This window comes from Camelus bactrianus, chromosome 6 (assembly GCF_048773025.1).
Source record: "Camelus bactrianus isolate YW-2024 breed Bactrian camel chromosome 6, ASM4877302v1, whole genome shotgun sequence".
In the NCBI taxonomy this organism is placed as follows: Eukaryota; Metazoa; Chordata; class Mammalia; order Artiodactyla; family Camelidae; genus Camelus; species Camelus bactrianus.
Genome location: NC_133544.1, coordinates 72,853,912 through 72,870,794, shown reverse-complemented (window position 1 = coordinate 72,870,794; position 16,883 = coordinate 72,853,912). Strand labels below are relative to the sequence as shown.

The 16,883-nt window shown below is 39.0% G+C and overlaps 1 protein-coding gene and 1 pseudogene across 1 annotated transcript in view; one reads left to right on the top strand and one right to left on the bottom strand.

Moving 5' to 3' along the window:
* The window catches only part of RTF1 (RTF1 homolog, Paf1/RNA polymerase II complex component), a 42,744-nt gene that overhangs the window by 3,187 nt on the left and 22,674 nt on the right, over positions 1 to 16,883 (bottom strand). The window contains exons 5-16 of the mRNA XM_074365920.1: positions 11,911 to 12,025; positions 11,128 to 11,239; positions 6,274 to 6,409; positions 5,444 to 5,621; positions 4,416 to 4,498; positions 3,018 to 3,105; positions 2,805 to 2,912; positions 2,143 to 2,220; positions 1,329 to 1,450; positions 1,104 to 1,161; positions 587 to 664; positions 16 to 111 (exon numbers count right to left, since the gene is read on the bottom strand). Coding sequence (XP_074222021.1) covers positions 16 to 111; positions 587 to 664; positions 1,104 to 1,161; positions 1,329 to 1,450; positions 2,143 to 2,220; positions 2,805 to 2,912; positions 3,018 to 3,105; positions 4,416 to 4,498; positions 5,444 to 5,621; positions 6,274 to 6,409; positions 11,128 to 11,239; positions 11,911 to 12,025 — 1,252 coding nt within the window. The remainder of the gene's footprint in view (positions 1 to 15; positions 112 to 586; positions 665 to 1,103; positions 1,162 to 1,328; positions 1,451 to 2,142; positions 2,221 to 2,804; positions 2,913 to 3,017; positions 3,106 to 4,415; positions 4,499 to 5,443; positions 5,622 to 6,273; positions 6,410 to 11,127; positions 11,240 to 11,910; positions 12,026 to 16,883) is intronic.
* LOC123619724 (U6 spliceosomal RNA) lies at positions 3,386 to 3,482 on the top strand (annotated as a pseudogene).

Genomic DNA, 16,883 nt, shown 5'->3' with positions numbered 1-16,883 from the left:
CAGTATTACACTTGCCTTGCTCATTTCCTTTGGAGCATCTGGTAACACTCCAGAACCGTATTTTGCGTTCAGCTGGGCCAATATGGCAGCTTGAACAGCTGGGTCTCTGGACTGAGAGAGAAAATAAGTTATTTTAGAGATTGTTCAACACTCACACAGTCCTACTGCCAGATTCTGTCCCACCTACCACCACTAACATCACAAGCACCACAGTGGGCCCATCACAGCTCAGTGGGGTTTTCCTCCAGGCTGCAAAAAGAGGCAATTAAAAGCTTTGAAGCCCAGCCCAGCCAGGCCCTAGCTCAGCTCCCCGGCCCACACATTCCTCACGTCTGCTGCACTGGTAACCCCGCCCTGGCACAGGGGGTTAGTTAGTTCATAGGTTTCCACAAATCCATGCCAGGTTTTCACTACCTGTGTGTCTTACAGCAAGATAAAAAAGGAAGTACCCAGACCCAAGAGTATGAGGCGAGCAAATCCCACTAAGACAACATTATTTTTAACTTCTTCATTAATCTCCTAATGGAATTCATTTTATGTCCCAGAATCTAGGTCCTGACTAAAAACGTCCTCTTTAGGCACTCACATTCGAAACGATGGTAGGTTTACACTGTCGCCTGGTAAAGGGATCCATCTGTTGGTTTTTCATGTTGTGACTCTCAGCCTGAAACAGAACATGCATTCCACAACTGTATCTCCTCCACCCCGCCTCTCATGCATCATAAGCTGACACAAAAATAACAGTCTTTGCAAGGTCCTGAAAAAAGTCAAAGGCTGTCCATCATCTTTTCCCTTCAAGAACACCAGAGCAGATTATGGGGCAACAACCAAAATAACAAAACCAGACACTGATAAAAGTGAATACACACGGAGCAGAATCTAAAGATGGGGAGAGGTAAGCGAGGACAGAAGACTGCTGCTTTTCATTACAAATTAATAAATTACATGGGTGTATGTGTGTATACAGAGAACCCATGTGTGTGTTAAGTGGACACTTTACTTCAATAATTAAAAAAAAAGTTGAGCAAGATACAGAAAAGACTACATATTACTTTATTAATCAAAATTATTTTTAGTGATCCAGATAAAGTGGTCTTACTCACCACAAGGGCCTTCTCAGACTCCACAATGTTCCACTCCCGGTTCCGCTGGTTGATGTAACTGTGGGGTGTGTAAGAGGGCTGAGTCAGTGGGCTGTGAAAGGAGGAAGGCAACCACGGAGCACTGACCCCGGAGGTACGTGACAAGGCCACAGGCTTGCCTGATAATTGTGGCAAGGTCTGCAGGCCAAGGGTAGGACCCCAACCAAAACAGGCCCCGTAACACACCTGATAGCAGATATGTTCTTGGTCCGCTGGCGGTCCAGGGCCTCTGCCCGCTCCTCCAGCTCGTTCAGCTGGTCTTGGATTTGTTTGGCCTTGTCCTGATCCCCCAGGTCCTCAGCCATGGCCTGCACACAGAGAGATGTGTGAGATTTTAGCTATGACTGGCTCTCTGTCAAGTGTCCCCTTACTTCCAGCACAGGCAAGGTACCTCACACGAAGAACAAATGACAGGAGGTGTGAAGGAATATAGAAAACAAACTTTACAAATGCAAGGTATAATTTTTAATATAAGTTTTAATATTGAAAAGAAACTTTACAAATGCAAGGTATAATTTTTAATAATTTAAAGTAGAGTGAGACTTTCCCATATAGCTATGCAGCTCTGGGCCCCGGTAGCAGTGATGTGTCACATTAACCTTAGAACCCAGGCTCCATATGGCTAACGCACCCAACAAGGCTCACCCAACCCTGATGTGAAGAATGGAAAAACCACCCACCACAGCTGGACTTGGCAACAGCATTTGTCTGCTGAGACCCAGTGCTGATACTACCCTGGGTTCTATCTTATTACACATGAAACTATAAAGTGACTAGAAAGTAAGGAGAATGGAACAAGCAAGATCAGTTTCAATTTACAGAAAGGAAAACAGCCAAGGGATGCTGCCCAGGTGCCAAGAAAGACTAGCACTGTGTTGCTTACATCTGAGCCTAGGGTTTTCTCCCATTCCTGCCACCACTAACTTGGCAGAGGATGAACAAGTTTGATTTCCACACTTCCTTATAGGATAGGACAAGAGATTCGAGCACAAGTCCTTACCTTTTCCTTTAGCAGCTGCGTTTTCTTCATAGCATAGTTGGGAGGAGCTTTCCTGAATCTTTCTTTTTCTTTTACAATCTGTACCAGGGAGGAGATACCAGCAGTGAGGTATTTCCTAAACCACTCTGTATATACAGGATAGGGGAGCCCATTTTGGAGGTAAGCATCTAGTTAAAAGGGAGCTGCTCTTCCTATAGCAGTGCCATTGTCAAGAGGGGGAGGGGGAGGGCAACTGCAAGTTCATTCCAAGGGACATTGTGCTGCTTCTGGGGTGCCAGAGAGTCTTCTGAGATAGTCTGAAGGAACACACACCAATAAACAGCAGCAGCCCAAGGACCTTGTGCTGCAAGGCGAGCCACTGTCCAAGAGAACAGAAATCAAAGAATTTTACCAAAATGTTTTGGAGAAAGGAAATTCTTGAAGGACCAAGCCTAGCAGAATACATATCCTTGAACCCTGAATATACTTCTTTAGTCTATGACTTCAAGTGAGAATGTATGCAGAAAATCATTAAATAATGAGGTAACAATATTAGTATTCCCTCATCCTCATGCAACAGCAGCATAGCTAAAATGTCAAGATATAGGAAGGAAAAGAGGCATGATCTTCTCTAACACTGATTCTTGATGAACCTCCAGGCGCTGGGGTACCAGGTTTCTTACCTCTTCAATGTCCTGGTCATTGAATTTATAATTAAGAGCTTCTTTAATAGATAACTCCTTCTTATTGATTTCATCTAGAGTGGGCAACTGCATGCCAGCAGAGAACATCTGGACCAAAACATGATAAAAGGTTATTTATAATAAAGAATTTTGGAAAAAGGCTCTCAGTGTTTTCATGAACAAGTGCTAGCTAGGTGCCGTTTCTCCACTCACCGCTTCTTTCCACTTCATGAATTCGCTTTCAGTGAATTCTTGGTTTGAGACAAACTCTAGACGGAACACTCGTTGGTCATTGCCATGCCTACATGAAGAAAGGCAGCATTTTCAGGAATGGATATGCTGACCACAGTGCCAGCAAAGAAACCCTACCAGACTGTATGCTACCTATCTCTGTGGTTCTCCATCCTGGCTACGCTTTAGAATCATCTAGGAAGATTTATAAAAATTCCAATGCTAAAGCACCACTCTAGGTCAACTGAATGAGAATCTTTGGGAGTAGCAACCAGGCACTGAAATTACACACAAACAAAAGAACCTCCCAGGGTGTTCTAACGGGCAGCCAGGATTAAGAATCAAAGCAAGTGCTCGCTTCAGCAGCACATATACTAAAATTGGAACGATACAGATTGGCCCCTGCGCCAGGATGACACGCAAATTCGTGAAGCGTTCCATATTTAAAAAAAAAAAAAAAAAAAAAAAAAGAATCAAAGCAAGCACTGGAAACAAGTGGACTTGGCCAGGGCTTCAAAAGTCCACTTACAATAAAGTCCGTCACAAGAACACAAAGATGTCTGTCCGACATCAAGAATACAAAATATTATGTAGATATCTGAAATGACAAGGAAGCTCTATTCCCTAGACAGAAAGAACACCACCTTTCTATTGACCTCTGTGCTGGCAGAGTGAGTCAGCGCCATCCTCTCAGAGACAGTCACTCTCTGCATGTCATGGCCACTGCCTATCCCAACTGGCTCTTTTTAAACAGACCAGGAGGAATGGTGGAAAAGGAGAAGGGAACAGAAAGAGTATGGAGTCCAAATAAGGTCATGGTAGAGCCATGTCTATCACCCACTATTTGCAGTGACCTGGCAAGCTACTTCTATTCCTTCCTATATGGGGTCTTTAGAATTTTCAGGCTCCAAGAGGGCAGGGATCTGTGTGTGTTTTGTTTTGTTCTCGCCTCTATCCTGATGCCTGGAACGGTGACAAGAAGCCGACATTCAATCAATATCATGTTACTGAAGTGGACACTAAGTCCAAAAACCCGGCCTGTCAAAGTTCAGGTTAGTTAGTGATGGAGCCAGGACCAGAAGGAAGCCTCCTGATAGTGCTCACTGAGGAATACTTGTAGGGCTCTGGGAGGAGGGGGGCTCGCAACCTGACCTTTTCCTTCTATGTGTCCCACTAGTCCATATCCCTGACTTCCCCTGTGAGAGATATAGCCTACTTTCCCTACAGGCAAAGGCAGAATACAAGTTTTCCTCTGAGTCCCCTGTAAGGACAACACAGAGTTCACAGTAACAAGAAACATCATATTGGGAGGGAATAACAGCCCCAACAGACAGAGCCTGTTTGGATGGGGAGCAGAAGCTGCCAAGGAACCTCTCTTACCGTAGCTGTAGCCCTTTGTTTGTTCTGGTGCCACCAAGCTGGTAAACTTTGGCGGTTTCCACAACACCTGTGATCTCAGCAACCTACGTGGGGACAGAGACACCAGTCACAACAGACGCTTTCAGAGCTCTCCACCCCACCCTCCAGCTCCATCTGCCCGAGTGACCCTGCGCTGAGAGGAGCCCGCAGCTGCCAGGTGTTCTGGGTGCCTTTCTCAGATTTAGAACTCAGATGGCCAAACCCCCTGTGCCCGGAGTTAGCGAGCACCAGGCGAGGAGGCAGTCAGCCTGGTGGGGCCTGTTGGAAGCTTCCCATCCAACTTAATTCTACCTTACTAGGGGTGCATATGGATTTCAGAGGTCAGTTTTATCAATCAAATGTGAAACCATGAGGTCCATTTCTGTTGCCAAGCTTTCTGGGACACGGCATGGCCACTGCCTCACAGAAGGAGGTAACACATATTAAAACCATACAACCCAGAACAAAACAAACAAAAAGAAAAACAAAACAAAACAAAACAAAACCCCAAACAGCTATGTTCCAGTCATCCAGATCAGAGAAGTAGGGCTAGAACTCACAAAAAACCTCTTTTTAGGTTGGAGGTTTGTTTTGTTTGGTTTTTAAACTTCAATATAATTCTCTGTTCCAGAAGTCACTTAGTATGTAATACGGAAATTTTTCATGTATTTATTTTTCAAATGAACAAAGCTCCCAGATTATGTAACTCCAGACAATTACTTCACAAATGTCTCCCTTCTCACTTTTACATGTACAGAAGGAGGCTAGAGAAAATTATTCTAAATCCAAACCCATCAGTCCCTTGGGCTTCAAGTACTCTTCCTGGCAGCAGGTCACGCTTGATCCCTGCTTACCTCAGACTGTCACGATTCTATGGGCATCTCAACTGGAGTCTATTTTCCCATCAAATGGTAGCAAAAAAGTGACAGATGTGTTCAGTAGTTCTTACTCCTAGTCGAGAATCATCAAATTTAAAACACAGACAGCCGTCCAAGGAAAGAAACACCAACCCTGTAAACAGGTTTGCTGTTGTGGTTTCCAATGCCGATCCGTACAAAACATCCTGTGACAGTTTTAGCGAAGAAGGGCATGTGACACCAACGTTCCAGCTTATGCCGTGATAATCGAACCCGATTCAATTCCTCAGGTAAGGAGACTGGTTGTGATTTTGGAGGGATCTCTTCCTTCCTGCGAGGAACAAAAGACACTGGGAAAAACGTTCATCATAAAAACAGATCAAGGTAGATAAACGATACCAACTTCTTAAACTTTTTTCCGCCCAACCCTAAAAAAAACTACAGGTTTTTTGTTTGTTTGTTTTTAGGGGAGAGGTAATTAGGTTTATTTATTTTTAATGGAGTTACTGGGGATTGGACCCAGGACTTTGTGCATGCTAAGCAGATGCTCTACCACTGAGCTATACCCTCCCCCTAAATTCTTAAAACTTAACCAAAGTACATGTGATTTAACACAGTAGGAGAAATAAATAAAGCAAGAGGAAAGAGTGGGAATAGAATCCTGTTCCTAACCAGTGGAGTGAACTGCCTCGAATGAGGCTGCCATCCTGGATAACGTATCAGAGTAAGAAAACTAATGGAGGCTCCTGGCCAACCTGAGGGTGATATGAAGTCAGTTCCCACCTGCCATGCCCTGATGAAATGTTCAGGGGTCCAGGCTAAGAGCCAAAGGCAGAAGCATATGTTTGGGCTGGTGTGCTGGGGAACTCAGCTCAGCAATTCAGAGTACTGAACCCAACCAAAGTCCGTCACCCAAACAGGGAAATTTTGGAAACTACACTAACACCTATCCTGACTACTAGACCAAAATGAACACAGCTCACTCTTCTTCTTCATCCGACGATGATGTTCGGGATGAGCGGTCTGACTTTTCACTGGACTTGTCATCTTCCTCTTCCTCCTCATCATCAGAGTACACCTCACTGGTTTTTAATGGCTGTTTTTTGGCGAGGAGCTCGGCTAAAAGAAAAAAAAAAAAAAAGGAAATGTTTACCTAGGTTCTCTTAGTAAGAAACTGAAACATCTTTCATCCCTGAAAAAGAACTGGAACATGTAAATGGACTCAATAGACAGCTCCATTCTCTCTGGACTGGGTTGTGATTACTTGGGTGATACACACAAGTGAATTAAACCAGAAAGTTAAAATCATTCAAGCACCAAATGTCAAGCCCCCATAGACAAAAAAAGGTTGGAAAATTGTCATGAAGTGGGCAAAAAGGGTCAAAAACTCTACTGACAGTTGTCTTTTACTGCACTCAAGACACCTGAAGCTGGGCAGAAAAAATGGAAAAAAGCTTAAGATGTCTCCAGTCTTGGAGGAAAACTTTATTTTGAACTTACAGTACTATTTGTATTAACAGAAGACTGAAGACAACCCAAATGTCTGCACAGGGGAGTGGCTGAATCACCATTAGCACAACCACCCAATGGACTACCCTGTAGCTGTAAAAAAGGAATGAGCCATTATACTATGTCCTCAATCAGAAGATGTTTTAAATGGACAGACAGTAAATATTTTAGGTTTGTGCTTCATATGGTCATTGTATCAACTACTGGACTTTGCTATTGCAGACAGAAAGCAGCCACAGACAATTATGCAACAACAGGCACTGCTGTATTCCAATAAAATTTTATTTACAAAAATAGGTAGTCTACCAGCTTGACATCAAAACTAAGAGGTGATCTCTAAGATATATGGTTAAGTGAAAAAAGCGAGGAAGAGAAATAGTATGTATAATGTGCTACATTAATCTAAGACGGGAGGTGAATATGTCCTTTTGTTTAAAAAATAAAAAGGAAGGATATAAAAGAATTTTTTAAGTGGTTGCCTACTATGAGAGGGAGGCAAGGGGTGAAAGAGAAGGGTATAAATGCTAAATTTCTTGGAATATATCTTGTTTCATAGATTTGACTTTGGAATCTTGTATCTTACACAATCATAAAACAAAATAAAGTCATCTCCACAGATCATAAGCAAAATGAAACAAAGTATTCATTTGATGGCACAACCACACAAAAAGGAACTATAACAAATGACTTTAAAACATAGTCATCTGAAAGACAGACATACAGACCAATGAAATAGACAGCCCAGAAGTAAACCCTTGCACATATGGTCAGATGATTTCCGACAAGGGTGTCAAGACCAATCAATAGGGAAATGACAGTCATTTCAAAAACTTGTGCTGGGAGTGGGGGAGGGTATAGTTCAACTGGTAGGGCACATGCTTAGCATACATGAGGTCCTGGGTTCAATTCCCAGTACCTCCTCTAAAAGTAAATAAATAAGTAAACCTAATTAACTCCCCCAACCCCCCCCAAAACACCACCACCACCACCACCACCAAAAACCAAAACCAAAAAAAACCCAAACAAACAAAAAAATTTGTGCTGGGAAAACTGGATACCCACATCCCCCCCACCCCCTAAAAAAGTGTACTCACCTTACACCATATACAAAACTTAACTCAAAATGGATCAAAGATCTAAATATAAGAGCTAAAACCATCAAACTGTTGGAAGAAAACAGGAGGAAAGCTTCATGACACTAGAGTTGACAATGACTTCTTAAATATGACACCCAAAGCATAGGCAACAAAAGAAGAAAAATGAAGATAAATAGCATTTCAACAAAATTAACTTTTATACATCAAAAGACACTATCAAGAATGAAAAGCTAACCAACAGAATGGGAGAAAATATTTTCAAAATATATATCTGATAAAGGATTAATATTCAAAATATTTAAAGAAGTCCTACAACCCAACAACCACCTGAAGACCTTGATTAAAAAATGGGCAAAAGACTTGAATAGACATTTCATCAAGAAGATATCCAAATGGCCAATAAGCACCTGAAAAGATGCTCAGTATCACTAATTATTAGGAAAATGCAAATCAAAACTAGAAGATACCACTTCATACCCACTAAGATGGTTATAATCAATAACAAGTGGCGGTGAGGATGTGGAAAGAGTGGACCGCTTGTACATTCTTGTGGGAGTGCAGAATAGTGAGGCCTTTTGGAAAACAGTCTGGCAGTTTCTTAAAAGGTCAAACATAGAGTTACCATGGTGGGGAGGGTAAAAAAAAAACAAACCCCAAAACACACAGTTACCATATGCTTCAACAATTCCACCCCTTAGTTTATATGCAAGAGAAACGAAAACGTGTCTACCCAACAACTTATACACAAATGTTCAGAGCAGCATTATTTGTAATAGTCAAAAAGTGGAAGCAACCCAGTGTCCCTCAAGAGGTGAATGGATAAACAAAATGTGTATATCCATATAATGAAATTATTCAGACATAAAATGGAAGAACCAAAAAAAAAAATGTGCCAAGTGAAAGAAGCCAGACACAAAAGACCATATACTGTGATTCCATTTATATGAAATGTCCAGAACAGGCAAGTCTACAGTGACAGAAGATTAGTGGTTGCCTAGGGCTGAGGGATAATAGGTCTGGGGGGGGTGATAGCTAAGGGATATGAGGTTTCTTTGTGGGGGTAACAAAACATTCTAAAACTCACTGAGATTTATTATACAGCTGTGAGTATATTAAAAACCTGTATGCTTTAAATGAGTCAACAGTATGGTACCTTAATTATACCTCAAGAAAATTGTTGTCAAAACAACAAAACAAAACAACCTTGGCATCTTGGTTTTGAAATGGTCATATCAGTATGAGGCTCAAAATAAATCTATCCTTAAAAAAAAAAAAAATCCTAGCTCTGTATACTGAAAAGACCAACCAAGTAGCACTCCCTGTGTCTAAACTATAGTGTCTAACTACAATTTCTCGTGAGAAAGAAGAAAAGAAAAAGAAACACCAACCCCAAACCAAAAAAACCAAACAGGGCTCCTCAGAGAAACAGCTGATTCCAAATCTAGGAAGTAAGAAAGTATTAAAGACTTCTGGGGTTTCATGTCAAAAGGACTCAGGCTACAACTGGTTGAAGATAAGACAATTTAAGTCTCAATAAAAATAATTGCAATGGAGTAAAAACATAAAGTATGTTGAAATCCATGCGTTCACAACGATATTCAAAAGAAGCAAACAAAATGGGGAGAGTATACTTAGCACGCATGAGGTCCTGGGTTCAATCCCCACTACCTACTCCAAAATAAATAAAAAATAAATCTAATTACCTCCCCCCACCAAAAAATAAATAAATGAACTTAAAAAAAAATAAACAAACCTCACTAGTTACCTTTGGTGGTTGCTAAGGATCTTATTCTTTTGAAAACTAGTAAATAAAAGGAAGGGAAAAAAAAGTAAGCATTTATTCTGCCTTTCCTATACAAAATGTACCTAGTGGTAATTAAATAGCTCATGAGAAGTTTCTCTTTACAGGAACAGACCAGTTAATAAATGAAGAAAAAATGATAGATAAGAATATCACCATTTTGCAACTCATAATAGATTAAATGATCTAGGTAACAATTATCAATGGCTGCTGAAACAGAACTCATCACTATTTTCAATTCTTGACCCTTCTCTGTACCCAAGTTCCTTGCCATATGATTCAGTAGTTCCTCCCAGCCATTAATGTTGGTCTTGGTCACGTGACTTGCTTTGGCCAATGGAAGTGTACACAGACTAGACACCATGCCAATTCCAAGTCTAGGCTTTAAGAGGAATCTCATGTTTCTGCTTGCCTCTATTATACTTTTGCCATCACCATGAGAGAGAATAAATGCTTGCTTACATATATACTGGTATGAGCAGGGAGACAGGTGGAACAGACCTGGTCCCAATCTGCAGCCTAGAGACAATCTCAGCTGAACTGCAGATGCATGAGCAGGAACAAATTAATTTATAAACAAATGTTTATCTGAGTTTGGGAGCAGTTTGTTATTTGACATTGTTGTGGTGAAAGCTAAGTGATAGAGCTGGTAGTATCACAAAGTAATAGACAATTAGATATTACATGTCTCCTGATGGAAGTATGTATCACCACCTAAAATGTGGCCTTCCCTAAAATAGCAACAAAACAGAAACAGAACAAATTCTAATTTGTTCAATTCTGTAGCTAGAACTAAAAATTACAGGAAATTCAAGGGACTAGAGGAATGCATTCAGTAACACCAATGGGATACACTCAGCGTCAGTGAGAAACTATAGGACAAAACTGGTTTCTTCAACAAATAAGCTGCAGAGGGAAGAAAGAGAAGGACACGAAAACCTATAGATTAAGAGACTTCAGAGACATTTTAACTAATCACAATGTGTGGATTTTATTGAAGATCTTGAGTCAAATGATCAAAGTAGTAATACGTTAATTATAGAACAACTAGAGAAATTTAAACACTGACTAAATATTTGGTAATATTAAGGGACTTGTTTTTTTTTTTTTTTTTAATACTTTTAGGTGTAATAATGGTATTGTAGTTATGTTTAAAACAAGAGTCCTAATCTTTTAGACACAAATTGAAATATTTACGGTTGAAATATGATGATGCTAGGATTTACTTCCAAATAGCCCAAAGAAAAAGGGCAGTACAGATTTAACAAGATTGGCTGTGAGTTGATTGTTGAAGTTCGATGTGGGTTCATGGAGGTTCATTATACCACTCTCTGCATGTGTTTGGAGGAGGCAGGGGATAAAAACTGGCCCCAGGAAGTTGAATCATATGATCGAAGACACAAAGTAGCTATTACATTTTCCCTACTTACCTGTTCTGTTCTTCCGTTTTTCTCGCTCTGCTTTTAGCTCCTCCATGGCTTGAGACTTCTTATCTAGTTTCTCATCCCGTTTGGAACGACGTTCCTTGTTGTGGGATGTTACCTGGGAAAGGACAGATTTGTAGGATGGCTCTTTTTACCAACAGCTGATGACATTCTCTACATCTAACAATCATTCAGTTCTCCATTGTGAATCTATATTGGCTGCAGAAACTGAAACTTGTTTAAGGGGAAAGAGCATCCTCTTGTGGACAAAGAGGATAGAGCAGTAAAGTCAGTCCGTCTTACCTGCCTAATAAACAGGCAACCTAAGAATTACAGGAATAAACACTTTCTGAAGGACTCCCTAGGTCATAGCTAGTATTTGTTAATATTGTCAACAAAGCTTTCTGTGATAAATGCAGAGATGACTAATTTTCCCAGCTATATTTGCTACCAAATTCAGAATAACATAAACCTGACAAAACATCATAACCAATTTGGCAACCTGGGACAAAATGTTTACCAACTTTCCCTTAAAGAATGCTCACATACCAATGAGCTGCTTTTTAAGTGCAGACTTGAGTAGAATTCCTAAGGAGTTAAACAGCACAGCTAACTGTGAAATGACACATCCAGAGATTAATGAAACCTACAAGATGAAGACAGCATGTAAATAGTCATGCACTAACTGACCTGGGCTGATTAATATAAACTTATCTTTCACATAAACACACACACACACTCAAAATAGATGTTCTATTCTTTGGTAATGAGAATGATTGAATCTCCTACCTGAGATTCTTGAATCTGTGTCAGCTTTTTCTTCTCCTGCTCCTCTTCTTGCTTTTTCTTTTTTTCTTTCTTTTCTTTCTTTTTGGCAGTTTTCAGTTTTTTCCTGATTTCAAATCTGTTAAGATATTTGTATGGTTTTAAGTGGCAATGAAACATACATAAAGACTGATTTCTACTAGATAGGAGAAGGGAAGTAAGTAGGGGGAAGGAGTTAATAAACGTTTTGGCTTCCTGCAAGAAAGTCCAATGTACCTTGTAGGTACATTAAAAATATTGACTATAAGTACACCAAAAGTACCTGAAAGCATTAAGTTGGAATAGACTTAAAATGAAAGAAGATATTCAGGATACCATAGTATCCTGTTAGTAACACACAGCTCTTCCTTGACCTTCACATAATGGGAAGAAAATAGTTGATTCCTGGGTCAACTCCAGTGGTGTCCCATTAGAAACATAAAGAAGCCACAGAGAGCACTGTCATATTTTTAAGGTGGTCAGGACAAAGGCTGTATTTTAAAATCACCACTCTCCATCTTTCTTCAGTGGAAAAATGCTCCCCTCAGCTCCACCCCAGCAAATATGTGAATAAATATGCTATTCCCTTAAATAAATGCAATCTGGGCTCTCCCTGCAACAAAAATCAGGCTTTTATGAAACAAAACCATTTTTTGGTGTGAATTTAAGGAACTTTATGGAAAGAATAAAGGAATATAATAAACATGAAACTCTTTTCATAATACTCTAAAAATTACCAATTACAAAAAGTTTTACTTAGTTTTAAACTAGATCAATATATAAAAATTAATTACATTTCTATATACTTACAATAATCCAAAAGGGAAACAAAGAAAACAATTCCATTTATAGTAGCATCCAAAAGAATAAAAACAAGTGCTAGTCTTTTACACCAAAAACTAAAAGATTGTTGAAAGAAATTAAAATAATTTTAAGTAGAAAGACACCATGTTCATGAATTGAAAGACTTAATATTAAGATGGCAATACTTTCAAATTTGATTAACAGGTTCAACACAATTCCTATAAAAAATCCCAGCTACTTCTTTTTGATGTTGCAGAAACTGATAAGCTGATACAAAAATTCCTATGGGAATGCCAAGGGCCCCATATAGCCAAAACAATTTTGGAAAAGAACAAAGTTGCAGAACTTAACACTTCCTAAGTTAAAAACTGACTACATAGCTACAGTAATTTAAACAGTATGGTACTGGCATAACGACAGACATAATGATCAATGGAACAGAACCAAGAGTCAACAAATAAATCCATATATCCATGGACAATTGATTTTCAACAATGGTGCCAAGACTAGGGAAAGAACAGTCTCTTCAATAAGTGGTACTGTGACAACTGGATAGCTACATGCCAAAGATGAAGATGGATCCCTACCTCACACCACATACAAAAAATGAACCCAAAATGGATCAATGATCTAAATATAAGAGCTAAAACTAGAAAACTCTTGTAAGAAAACATAGGGGTAAATACTCATGACCTTGGACTTAGCAACAGATTCTTAGACATGATACCCAAAACCTTGAGCAAGAAAAGAAAAAATACATTGTACTTCATCAAAATTAAACATGCTGTGCATCAAACAACACTTGAGAGTGAAAAATACAACCTACAGAATGAGAGAAAATATTTGCAAATCATGTATCTGATAAGGGTCTAGTAACCAGAATATATAAAGAATTCTTATACCTCAACAACAAAAGGACAAATAACCAAGTTTAAAAATGAGCAAAGCACTTGAACAGATACTTCTTCAAAACTATATAAATGACCAATAAAGATTTGAAAAAATTCTAAACATCATTAGTCAACAGGAAAATGCAAATCAAAACCACTACTTTACATTCACCAGGATAGCTATTATCAGAAAAGGGGAAAATAACAAGTGTTGGCAAAGAAAATAACAAATGTTGGCAAAGAAACTGGAACTCTTGTTTTTTTTTTTCAAGAAAGCAAAGTGGGATTTATCAAAGGATAGTACACCTCAAGGGGAGAGTGGGCAGACTCAGGAAACTGGAACTCTTATACACTGCTGGTCGAAATGTAAAGTGATGCGGCTGTTATGGAAAACAGTCTGACAGTCTCTCAAAATGTTAAACATAAAATTACCATGTGATTCAATAATTCCACTCCTAGGTATATATTCAAAAGAATTGAAAACAGACACTCTATTTGTACATGAATGTTCACAGTACCACTACTTGCAACAGCAAAAAGATGTCAAAACAGATGAATGGATAAACAAAATGTGGGTTTATTTCAGAGGTGATGAAAATATTGTGAAATTAACTGTGGCAATGGCTACATAACTTTGTGAATATATTAAAAAAAATACTGAACCACTTTCAACCACTCTGAATGGGTGGATTCTATGGTGTGTAAAATGTATCTCAATAAAGTTATTTTTAAAAGTTTATACCTTAGGTGTTGGAAAAACTGGACAGCTACATGTAAAAGAATGAAAACAGAACATTCTCTAACAACATGTGTAAAAATAAACTCAAAATGGATTAAATACTTAAATGTAAGACCATAAACCATAAGACTCCTGGAGGAAAACATAGGCAGAACACTCTTTGACATAAATCACAGCAATACTTTTTTGGATGTGTCTTTTAAAATAAGGAAATAAAAGCAAAAATAAACAAATGGGACCTAATTAAACTTAAATGCTTTTGCAGAGAAAAGGAAACCAGCAATGATGGAAATATTACTGAATGATGGAAAATATTTGCAAATGATATGACTGATAAGGGGTTAGTAGCCAAAATATATAAACAGTTCACATAACTCAACATCAAAAAACAAACAAACAACCCACCCAATCAAAAAATGAGCAGAAGACCTGAATAGACATTTTTCCAAAGAGGAAATGCAGATGGCCAACAGGCACAAGAAAAGATGCTCAACATCACTCATTATCGGGGAAATGCATATCAAAACCACAATGAAATAGCACCTCACACCTGTCAGAATGCCTATCAACAAGAACTACACAAAGAACAAATGTTGGAGAGGATGTGGAAAAAAGGGAACCCCTGTACACTGTGGGTGGGAATGTAAACTGGTATAGCCACTGTGGAAAAGAGTATAGAAGTTTCTCAAAAACCTAAAAAGAGAACTACCATATGACCCAGCAGTTCCACTCCTGGGTATGTATCTGGAAAAAACAAAAACACTAATTAGAAAAGATACATACACCCTAATGTTCATAGCAGCATTATTTCTACTTGCCAAGATATAGAAGCAACCTAAGTGTCCATTAACTTATGAATAGATAAGAAGATGTGGTATACACACACATATGTACAATGGAATACTACTCAGCTGTGAAAAAGAACGAAACCTTGCCATCTGCAACAATATGGATGAATTAGGAGGGCATCATGCTAAGTGAAATAAGTCAGAGAAAGACAAATACTGTATGATATCACTTATATGTGGAATCTAGAAAGCACAACAAACTAGTGAATATAACAAAAGAAAAACAGATTCAGAGACATAGAGAACTACTGGTAGCAATTGGGGAGAGAGAAGTGGGGAGGGGCAATATAGGGGTAGGGCACTAAGCTGTATAAAGTATTACATATAAAATAAGCCACAAGGATATACTGTACAACATGGGGGAAATACAGCCAACATTTTATAGCCATAAATGGAATATAACCTGTAAAAATTGTGAATCACTGTATTGTACACCTGTAACTTATTTAATATTGTACATCAACCACATTTCAATTGAAAAAAAGTTAGTAGTTTATATTTACATTATGTTCTTATATGTACCATCTCACTCAAGGTTTACAACAATCCCCAAGGAGGAAGCTGAGGCAGGAAGAGGGTAAGTAATTCAGACCACCTGGCCAGAGAGTCTGACTTGAGCCTAGACCTTCCGAGTGAAATCGTCAGTGCTCTTTCCACAACCAAGCTACTTTTTATGCTGCATGCACTTACCTTAAAAAATTAAAAAAGAAAAAGCTCTAAATTAACACCAAATGGTGGAAGACTCAACTCCCAGTTAGCCTTGAGGATTAAGATGGCAGGAGGTTTGACTTCTAGTAGTCCTTGAGCTTCATTATATGCTCATTGTAACATCAGCGTGATAAATAACATGCCCGCAGGCGCCATGACAGTCCCAAGGCTAACTGAAAAAGGCCAAAGAGTGGGCGGTGGTCTAATTCCTGGGAATCCCAGCCCCTTCCCCAAGGTAAATGGTCCCACCTATAGGCATGTGAAACTACCGAGCCCATAAAAACTGGCAACACCATGCCTGGCCGCCCTTTCTCGCTCCCTCTTCTTTGTAGACAGTCTGTACTGGGTCTATGGAGTGTGTACCTACTTCTACTTTAACCTGAGCACACAACTCCTACACCTTGTGGCCTTTCTCTTGCCTTCTGAAACAGCCTATACTCTATGCAGAATCTCTAAATAAATCTACCTTTACTCAAAAAAAAAAAAAAAAAAAAAGAAAGAAAGAAAGAAAAGAAAGAAAGAAAAAGAAAAAGCTCTAGAATAGGTAAAGAATCTAACAATCAAAAATGACATCTCACTACTGGTGCTTCTGGCTCTAAAATGGAATCCAAATGGTGTTTACATAAAAAGATCACTATTAAGATTAAATGAGATCCATTAAATGAGATCTTTATTAAGTGGAAAAGATGGAAGAAATTTCTGAGTTACCACACTGCACTGCCTTGCAGCTAAACAAATGAGGTACAAAAATCTCAATTTTCTGTGAATGGCTCTGAACTTGTCTTAATTATCATCACTGTAAGCATTCCTCCAATCACCAAGTCACTGAATCAGCTGACTGCCTCATTCATATAACATGAAAAATAGAAAAATCAAGCTTGAGATAAGCTACCCACTACTATTCTTGAGCTACTTTGTGATTTTACCATAGGGCCCTAGTGGCTTTATATGAGAACCTCTTGTTATGCT